This window comes from Cryptomeria japonica, chromosome 4 (genome assembly GCF_030272615.1).
Source record: "Cryptomeria japonica chromosome 4, Sugi_1.0, whole genome shotgun sequence".
NCBI classification, from domain to species: Eukaryota; Viridiplantae; Streptophyta; class Pinopsida; order Cupressales; family Cupressaceae; genus Cryptomeria; species Cryptomeria japonica.
In genome coordinates this window covers 715394902-715405405 of record NC_081408.1, presented here as the reverse complement: position 1 = coordinate 715405405, position 10504 = coordinate 715394902, and the positions used below count along the sequence as shown (strand labels likewise).

The 10504-nt window shown below is 36.2% G+C and overlaps 1 protein-coding gene across 1 annotated transcript; it reads left to right on the top strand.

The window, feature by feature from the left end:
- The first annotated feature begins 1114 nt into the window (after positions 1-1114).
- Positions 1115-7040, top strand: LOC131032089 (uncharacterized). Its single transcript, XM_057963009.2, has 5 exons — positions 1115-1437; positions 2223-3000; positions 4075-4350; positions 4635-4772; positions 5035-7040. The coding sequence occupies exons 2-5, from the start codon at positions 2722-2724 to the stop codon at positions 6574-6576; spliced, it is 2235 nt and encodes a 744-aa protein (XP_057818992.2). The 5' UTR covers positions 1115-1437; positions 2223-2721; the 3' UTR covers positions 6577-7040.
- The last annotated feature ends 3464 nt before the right edge of the window (positions 7041-10504 follow it).

The window sequence follows — 10504 nt, the reverse complement described above, 5'->3', positions numbered from 1 at the left end:
TGTTTTTCTTTTCACTAAGTGAGTGTAATGAGAGTCATGTGGACCTAGAATAGGTTGGTGGTCAAATTCCTTGACATGTTGAAGGAGAATGTGTGCTTTTTCATGGAAGTCAAAGGAATAGCACATGTAAAATAATGAATAATGTATAGGTCACAATTTTCTAAGGAAAGGGTTTCTTTTTTCAAAAATGGATCTTTGAACAAGAAACCCTTCTCCAAAATTTGAAATTTTAGTTTTTTTAATATTAATAAATGCATGAGAAGTTGAAGTTAGATAAATGTTTATGTTTATAAAATAAAAGAAATTATGATAATTTTTTTTATTTTTATATTTAAAATAAATTATTTAATTTTTATTTATATAATTATATATATGTTCTTCGTCTTTTTATTTTAGAATGTCTAATTAAAATCTGTATAATCTCTGTATGAATTGGGATAGATTCCAGTGTATTGATAGACTTTTTAACTGGATCTAGTGATCTTGTGGTATAGTGATTTTGTGCCTACTACAGAAAGCTCTTGTTCCAATGTATTGATAGACTTTTTAACTGGATCTAATGATCTTGTGGTATAGTGATTTTGTGCCTACTACAGAAAGCTCTTGCTAGCATTGATAAACTTTTTAATGAATCTAGTGATCTTGTGGTATAGTGGTTTTGTGCCTACTATAGAAAGCTCTTACTAACATTGATAAACTTTTTAACTGGATCTAATGATACTACCACAAAATGCTCTTGCCAATCAAATGAGACCCCAACCTCTAAAGATCAATATAATTGGCTTATATGAAATAAAACTAAAAATCATAATTAAAAAATTTAGACAAAGATTTTCTCAAACACAATTAATAATAATATTACATGCCGGTTCATTTAAGAGGTATGACCCTGGACGTAATGGGTGCATTAAATTGAGAAGAAGCTGATGGTCACATGCATTCCACACACACAAATTTAAAGGACAGGCCGTTGTGTTAAAAAATAAAAGCAGATGACAGTGAGCTGAACATTTAATAAAACAATTCTAGCAGAGTCCATATAAATGCAGCTGATGGTCACATGAATGAAAATAAAAACAAATCAAAAATTTAAAGCAGAGCCCATATGGCAGAGGGCTAAGGGAGGTCACACACAATCCAAGAAACAACAGACAAAACAAAATTCTTAAAATTGTAACGAAAAAAATCAAAGGACAGCAAGTACAAATAGGGTAGAAAGGCAGAGCTTGGACTAGGCAAAGATGAAATGCAATTGTGCAGACGGCGGTTTTCTTTTGAATTTTTAATGAAATTTATGCATGTTCACAGTTAATTTAGTTTAGGTAGAGGTGTTGGGAATGGAGGAGGACGGCCCAACTCAATTCATTCACATTTGGAATGTCTTGGTTCTGCAGTCTTAACACTAGACGACAAGCAGAAAGAAGCTCAAGCGTGCAGGTACAAATGGTGGTATTAGTATTTTACTTGACTTTTATCTTAATAAAACTCTGCTTGCTGTTAGGTTATGTCTAATGAAAGGTAGGCCTACTGCATCCATTGACATTTGTGGGTGTTTGTAAAACAACCCAGATTACATATATTCTCTTTTTCGGTACATTTAGTTAGGATTTGGTGGATTGGATAGCTGGGCCCTCTGGCTACAGTAACCAGGGGGTTGCAAACAACCAATGCCCAGATGGTAGTTATATACTCACTATGTATATTCAAAAATCATTCGACGGTCAAAGCTGGGGATACGTATGGGATTTGACATAGTTTTTTGATCAACAGTAGTGGACTGGAAGAAGACATATACATGATCACGTTAAATGGGAAAAAAAAAAATTGATTTAAGTACTGTATTTGATGTGTTATTTGTAATATAAGAATATGTGCTCATTAATCCATTGTACATGCTCGAAGTTGCAGAGAGAAAGGGAGGGAATGGGTAGGTGGTGGTAGTGTTTTAGCATTTGAGTTGTGATGATGATGATTGTTCATTCGGTTGTGGATTAGGATACCCTTTCCCATGTTGTTAAGATGGGTGTTCATGTTTAACCGACCCAGTTTGTATTATTGTGCGAGTGATCATGATTTGCATACCCATTTTGAGTCATTGTGAAGGGTGTCGATGATTTATATACCTGTTTTGTGCTGTTGGGTAGGTGTTCATAATTCCCAGGTTGGATCAAATGTTCTGATGTCGGTTCCTTATGTTTTTAATGGGGGTGGGACTGTTGCAGGAAAAACTGGATGAAATTTGATGGGTAAAACATGAGGCAGAAGAAGGTTCAGTTTGTGGGCCGGTTTGTCGAGGTTGCTGGATGTTATTGTTGAGATGGGTAGCATGAAAACCGTGGATTATTGTTAGCAAGACACCTCGTTGTTTCAGGAACAAAAATGATTACTATATGCAAACAATCAGCTGAATAAATGATTTCCAGGTGAATGGAACTCCGATATTTTGAAGGAATATTGGACAAGTAACCAGCCACCGATTTCAGATTTCAGAATACATTTATCTTTACACCAACACCGAGGATTTCATTTTGGCACCTGCTTTTGGTCTCAGAAGTCATAAATCATTAGCCCTGTCTTGGGAGCCTTTTCAAATAGTAGCATCCAGAGTACTTGAGAATTGTGTCTTAATAACCGTATAGCTGAAGAGGAGAGATCCTTCTGTGGCATGTTGTGGCTTGTGCTGATTTCTCTTTTGAGGATAAGATTCTTCTGGCCTACAATATGGTGAGGCAGGTGGTTCAAGTGGATCATGAATCTCAGAGATTTGTAGAAGCAGCCCACAGAGGAGATGTCATGGTTGTGGCTGATTGCCTTGCTAATCCTCTTGTGGATGTAAATTACAGAGGTACTGTTAGCTTCCGGGTGAAGTCCACAGATATTATTCATCACGAGGAAGCACCAGACGAAGTAAAATTTGGTTATGAGGAGTTTAAAACTGATGTTACAGCCCTTTTTGTAGCTGCTCATGCAGGGCGTGTTGACCTTATACGCAGACTTCTGGTGAGTAGAAACAATTACATAATCTTTTAGCATCAAAGTCGGTTAGTACTTTTCTAGTTGTAAAGGCTCTAAACAATCCTTTGTTTCGTATCGGCTGGAAATGAAGCCATGATTTTTGTTTGAATTGCTGCGAACAATATAAATGTCCTGTAATTAATTGTTTTTAGGACACCAAACTAAGCTTCCAACTTTTGGGGGAGGGGCTGAAATGGCCAGACGGGAAATATTTGTTGAGCAGAAAAATGTTCAGTAGTATAAATTCATGCAAAATTTAATTCTATTATGCGTTTCACATACTCTTTTGGTTTTTATCTTACAGAAAGCTTGAAAGAGAAAACTTGAGAATCTTTCTTATTCACACATCTTTAAGAAATTGAGATATGCTAGGTTTGACAATATAATAATATAGAATGAGATTGGCTCTGAGCGGAAATGTCTTATCTGTGAATTGTTGAATTATTTTCGATTTTTGTTATTTACTTGAGGTTTTTCCTTAGATGTTCTGATTCTTGCTTCTATGAGGGCATCATTAACAAAAGGTTTATGTTGGTATCTTTTCTCTTATAGTTTCTGAAATTTAACTCATGTTCTAACTAGAAGAAACTTTAAAGAATATGGAACAATAAGAATTGAATTTTGTTGCTGACAAGGATTTTCTTTAGGACATTGCTGAAGATGTCAATCTATGCAATGATGTAAAAGTTTTCCTTGGAACAGACTTTTCAAATTAGTGGCTCTGGGTTTAAAAGTTATCTCAGGGATGAAACTTTGGTGAAAGTTGTAATTACCAAGATGATATAATCGCTTGTTCCTTGGAATATTTTATGTTTTGCACATACTTAAATCATTAGTCAATCCTGGTTATCTATCCTGGTTATCTATTTCTGATGCATGTGTGGAATTTTTTTTCCTTTGTTTAGATTAGCTCTCACATGAAGGATTCTGTTTATGCATCCCCAGAAGTATGGATTTTTTGATTGTCTTTGATTTATCATATTTATTTGAGTATGTCCATCTATAGAAAGTGAGTCTATCTTGAGAAACAGCTCATCTTATTGTTCCTTTTGTTTTCAGTCAGCTGGTGCAGATGTCAACCAGAAACTATTCAGAGGTTATGCAACAACAGCAGCTGCTCGAGAAGGTCACCATCAAGTCTTGGGTATGCTATTGAAGGCAGGAGCTTCTCAGCCAGCTTGTGAGGATGCCTTGTTGGAAGCATGCCGTTATGGTCAGACTAAATCTGCTGAGCTACTGATCAGTTCAGAAATGATCAGGCCAGCTGTCTCTGTACATGCTTTAGTATATGCTTGCTGCCGAGGATTTGTTGACATCGTTGCCACATTAACCAAGGTATGTTTAGTATAAGCTATCATAATCCATCGTTATATGTTCCTTGTAGTTCATAAGCAACATATATTTTGGAGATTCTTTTCATAGTTCCACATTTTATCAAACATATATCTGGAAACAACTGTTACATAGATAGCAAGTCTATCATAGTTGCTACAGCATAAGTTCTTAATGTCCTCTTTGATATCCTCATTAAAGTCTCATCTGAGGATGGAGAGGGAAAGCTTGCAATTTTAGACTCGTTCTATATGAGACATAGTTCTCATAGTTTTGGCTATTTGCAGAGTGGAGTGGATGCAAATTCATGGGATAGGACGTTGTTGCGTTCTGCCAAGCCTGCTTTATATGTGAATGTTAACTGCACGCCACTGTTTGCTGCTATTGTTAGCCGACAAGCTTCTGTAGTAAGACATCTGTTGGAGGTATTTGCTTTGTGCTTTTAATATGCCAATAAGTGTTGCATAAGAATGCTGGTTTGCCAATCTATAAAACTCCCTGGTAATAAAGGAAAAGCATGATAGTTATGGTTGCATTTTTAAAAAGTTAGAATCAAACCTTGCAATGCATGCTAATAGTACAAGCCAGAGCTGTGATGTTTTGCAGTTTGATTTGGGGTGCAGTTTTCAGTATCATTTAATCCATAAATTGAAACAGAACAATAAGCATGTTTCTTGAAACGTGCAGGTGGGCGTAAAAACAGACTGTAATGTGAGCCTTGGAGCATGGTCCTGGGATACAAATTCAGGTGAAGAGTTGCGTGTTGGGGCAGGTCTAGCAGAACCATATAATGAAGCATGGTGTGCTGTTGAATACTATGAGGCAAGTGGCACTATTATTAGATTGCTACTGCAACGCTTAAGCCCTGATAGTGAGCATAGAGGAAGAACATTAATTTGTCATGCAATCCTTTTCCGCAATGCAAGGGCTGTTCAGGTGCTTTTAGATGCTGGAGCTAATGCTGACTTTTGTGTAAGATTGACAAATGGACATGAATTTCGACCTCTTCACATGGCATCTAGAATGGGTTATCTTGTTATTTTAAAGCAGTTGATAGAACATGGATGTGATTTGAATGCAAGGACAGAAAGCGGTGAAACTGCACTTATGCTGAGCATAAAATCTAACCATCTAGAATGCTTCAGAGAGTTGTTATTTTCAGGGGCTGATTTAGCAATAGTAAATTTGGCAGGACAGAATGCAGTAAACATGGCAGAAACAAACAATTGTATTTTGTCTATATATCAAATTGTTTCAGAAGCAATAAGAGCTGGGAAAAAACTGTACTCCAGCAATTTCCAACTTTTTTCTCCACTTCATTTTGTGGCAGGCTTTGGCGATGGTATGGTTGTTCAGAAGCTTATAAAACAACCAGGGTTAAGCTTGAATGAACAGGATAAGAATGGCTTTTCTGCTGCAATGATTGCTGTAAAAGAGGGTCATATTGAGGTTTTTAAAGTGCTTGTTTTTGCTGGAGCTGATTTAGGGCTGAAGAATAAGAAGGGGGAGACAGCCATTAGCTTATATCTTACCCATGGGAAAAGAGACCATTTTGAGAAGGTTATGTTGGATGCTACCCTGGCAAATTGCTTAAAAGGAGAGGGGTTTAAAGCTCTTCATTATGCTGCACGGAGAGGGAATCTAGAGGCTATAGGGCAACTTCTGAAAAGAGGATATTCTGTCAACAATTTTGATGAGGCTGGTTACACCCCTTTAATGCTTGCTGCAAGAGAAGGCCATGCGGATGCTTGCAAGATCCTGGTTCTTGGGGGAGCTGATTGCAGTATTGTGAACCACAAAGGTGAAACTGCATTGCTGCTTGCCAGGAGAAATGGTTTATCAAAAATTGCAGAGGGTGTCATATTGGATCATCTTGCAAGGAAGTTTGTACTCGCAGGTGATCAACTCAACAAGCATACAAGGCAGGGAAAAGGCTCCCCTCATATGAAAATGGTCCGCATGCTTAAATCTGGTATGTTTTCATGGGGAAAATCACGAAGAAGAAATGTTATCATCAGGGAAGCTATTTTGGGACCTAGTCCTACATTTCGTAAGAATCGTCGCAAAGATGATGTTAATAAGGGTGGAATATTTAGAATTGTCACTGTGAAGAAAAAAGAGTTTCACTTTGTAGCAAGAAATGATGCAAATGCTGAGCTTTGGGTTCGTGGGATAAATTTGATTACAAAAGAAGTGTTTGCCTCAAATGGACCTGGAGCTGGGAAGTAAACAGTCAATTATACTTAAATGCCGATATGATTTTTTTAATCTGAAGCACACCACACTTCAGCAAGATCCAAATTTGGGTCAAAAATCAGCTGTACGAAAACAGTTTTGTGAAGTTAGATGGTCTAAGCCTTCTGTTGTCATGGTACTATGACACGACTAATAAATTTCCTGCAGTTCAGCCATTTGAGTATTCCAAGTTAAATATCAAAAGATATTTATAAGAGGTAAAGGGCACATGATATGCATTGGAAGTGTGATATTCTGTCTTTTTACTATCAACCTGTGGAATTCATCAAATCTTACAGATGTGGAGATATCCATCGTATTGGCTCAACTCTGCTAATGGGTGTCAAAGAAACCAGGACAACTGTCAAGTTCATTATTTATGTGATAAAACTTGTAAAGATATCAGTGTGTAAGAAATACCAAGATTTTGGTCACTCAACTTGAGTTATTTAATCAAATCAGTGTCTGAGTGCATGTATAGTGTTCCACATTTGTGTACATGGGCCTCATTTCTGGTTATTCACATTATGGTGCTTCATGTAAACCAAATGTTATATGTAACTTCAATCAGACAGTGCCGGGTAACATTACAGCATTTCAAAATTTCATACACGTAAGTGAATTTCTTATCAGACACTCATATAATCTGGGAAACAAAATTTCTTCTTGTATGAAATGCCACTTGCTTTGACATTCTTTTCCCCTTGCATAGGATCTTATTGGGATGACACATACAAAATGATAACTTGTGTAGTGTGCAAAAGATACAACGTAGCGCAGTATGATATTTGAATCTAGATGTTGCAATGTAAGATTGAAGGGTAGCTTTCTGACTACTCCAGTAAAGGAAGTATCTGTTAACATGAGGTTTTCAGAGCCCAACATTGTAGTCCTGGAAATGGGTTTTTTTGATTTTAACGTTTTCTGTAATTTCTTGTTTTCAAATCTTTAACTAGTCATAGAAGGGTGCTCATTAGCATTATATTTCGTTGCAGAGAAATAGCCAACAGACATCCTGTGGAGCTCTTGGCAGTGCCATGGTATGACAACAGAGCTTTCTATTGTTCCTATTGTACCACACAAAAGTTATGTCATTTTGAGAGACCTGTCATGTTGTTGGGACATGACTATGAGTTATAAACTCCTTGATCTTAATGAGTTTAGGCATTACATATGGTGCATTGTAATTGTGAGGAGGAGAGAGCATAAGGCATGAGAAGATGGAAAAACATGAGGTTTTTTTTGGGATGTAAATACATTGTTTTATGAATAAAGATAAACCCTGTGAACAGGGAATTTTGTGTTGTAGCGAGTTCTATCTTATCTGATGGCATTGTCTTGTTATCCATAATTAGAGACCCATTGAAAAACTTTGAATGGTTAATAGTTATACATTTCTTGTCTGTTTTCTTTTGTTTGTTATGTTAAACTTGAGTCAAATGTGTTGCCTGGCTTATGTTAAATTCATAGCAGTATTTTATGCATAGAGCTGCCAGGACTTGTTTTAAATACCATAGAAGGCATTTAGGATGATTTATTTTGTTTGTCATTTTTCCATGAAAGTAAATCATTGAAGTTATATGCTGCATTATTGGTGATCAGCAGAGTCTAAATTGGATGTTCGGGATGGAATCGGAGCAAACTTTTATGAAGTCGTCAAAATTAAATGTTTGAACATCATGTATCTGTTCAATGTGGAGCACTTTCAAACTGAGATTGCTTCAAGTGTCTATGGAACTTTAATAGGCCCCAGGCACCTTTACATTGATTCATGATGGGGAATGATGGATCAACAGCAATAGAAGGATTTGGTAACAAGACACCTTCCTTAAATACAATAATGTAAGGTGCTTGAGGGAATGCTTGAAAGAAAATCATCTGACTGCTTTGTGTTTATATTTTAAATGTTAATTTAGCTAAAGTTTTTTTTGACAATGAACGTGCATATCCTCCTCATTGGACGAATCAACTAAAATCAAATTATTGTTGATATTTTCTTTAGGGATTTTCAACAGCTGGGGGATGGGGATCCTTCTAAAGGACTAAAAATACCTTTGCCCATTATCGATGTCTACAAAGTAAATTGTACTCCTTGAAATGGAAATCAAGAAACATATATGCTAATCAAGTCTTTTGGTCTATCTCTGCATGTATGCGTTGTTTTATCTCATCTAATGTATACTATATGTTACCTATCATCTATGCTATTTATGTGAACATGCATTGTGTCACCATATCTGATATACACACACTGTTAATTTGAATCCTTGTTTACAAGCTTCAAGGAAGACGGGATGACTCCTAGAAGTACCCTTAACATCTGAGAAATGATTTGATAGAAAAACAGTATCAAGATGGGGGACCAGGGGTTGGGGATGCATCACTGCAAAATGTAGGTAGAGAACAAAATATAGCTTGGGTTGGTATTTCACTTTAAGGACAGCTGATGGAATTGGCTATAAATTACAAAAGAATCAGAATCTGCATCATCTTCATATAGGCCACTTGCACACTTTGAATGTAGTTCTGACTATTGGCTTAAAGTTGTAAAACCAGTCAATCCATAGCGATCTGGTAGATACTCTTAAGGAGTTTATAAACACCATTGTTCTTACGAGTTCATGAGACGTCTCAGATCAAGATGAACAGGTTTCAAAAATTTGCATCTTGTTAGTTCAAATCCATATGTCAGAGTTCAAATCCATGGCACTTGGTATCAAATCCATGATACATTAGATTGGCTCACCAAATTCTGAGAGTAACCCTGTTTAGTTTTCATCGTTTTGCTTTCAACACATAAATAAGAAGTTCTGATTCAAAATTATGATTTAAAAGATGATCAAATTAATAAACAGCTATCTATTGATCTTCAAAATTAACTAAATATTAATGTTTTCTTCAACAGAATTTAGCTGATCATCTATCTATCTATCTATCTATCTATCTATCTAGATTGTCAAATCCAAATATGGGCATGGGTGGACCTATGTGCTAAAACTAACCCAAACTAAGTAAAATAAAGTAATTGGAAAGCACAAATCCAGGTAATTCTTTTCTTATATTATTCTCGTTTTCTTCCTGTATTTAATTTGAAGATTGCCTGCATGGGCACGTAGCTCAATTTATTTCTGATTTAGCTTTGTAAGATTACACTTGTTCAAATTGTCACAGGATTATGTTTCTTTCTGAATGTGCTACCCTTTGTTCAATACTATTACACTTGTCCTAATTCTAAACGTGCCATTGTTAATCTGTTACAACTTGTTTAAATTGTTACAGGATGCTATTTTCTGGATGTGCTACCTTTGTTCAATTCTGTTCACTTACAGAAAAGACAAACCATAAACAAAACAATACAATAACAATAAACAAAACAATACAATAACAGTTAAAGAAACAGTTAAAAATAAGAAAATAGACAATTACAAAAATAGAAAATTACTAAGGTAGGGACTTGAGGCACTATGTGACATGGACCATATAGTTTAACAATCGGAGTCCTCGAAAGGCTCTCCTACACTATCACCTATTCATTCTCCTAAGAGAGCTCTCACTCCAACTCCCACTGAATTTCCTACACCATCTACTCCCAAGAGGATAACAGTCACTTCTCTTGACAGAGCACCATCTCTGCCTACCTAGAAATTTCCTAAGCGACAAGAGGAGACAAGAGGAACAACAACAAAAGTATAAGGCTCAATAGGAAGGATCAACTTCGCAACATACACTGGTGTGGTTTAATTAAATCATCCAGAAAATAAAGGAAGTGATTGATCTAGTTATGAATGATCTTACGCAATTGGTTTCTATGTTTCCTAAGCCTCCACCTCCTCAGAGAGCTAGACTAAGATTAGCTATTACAATAGATGCTTGGGGAATGAGAAAGGCACAAATCAACATTCAGTAGATAAGTTGGAAGTTG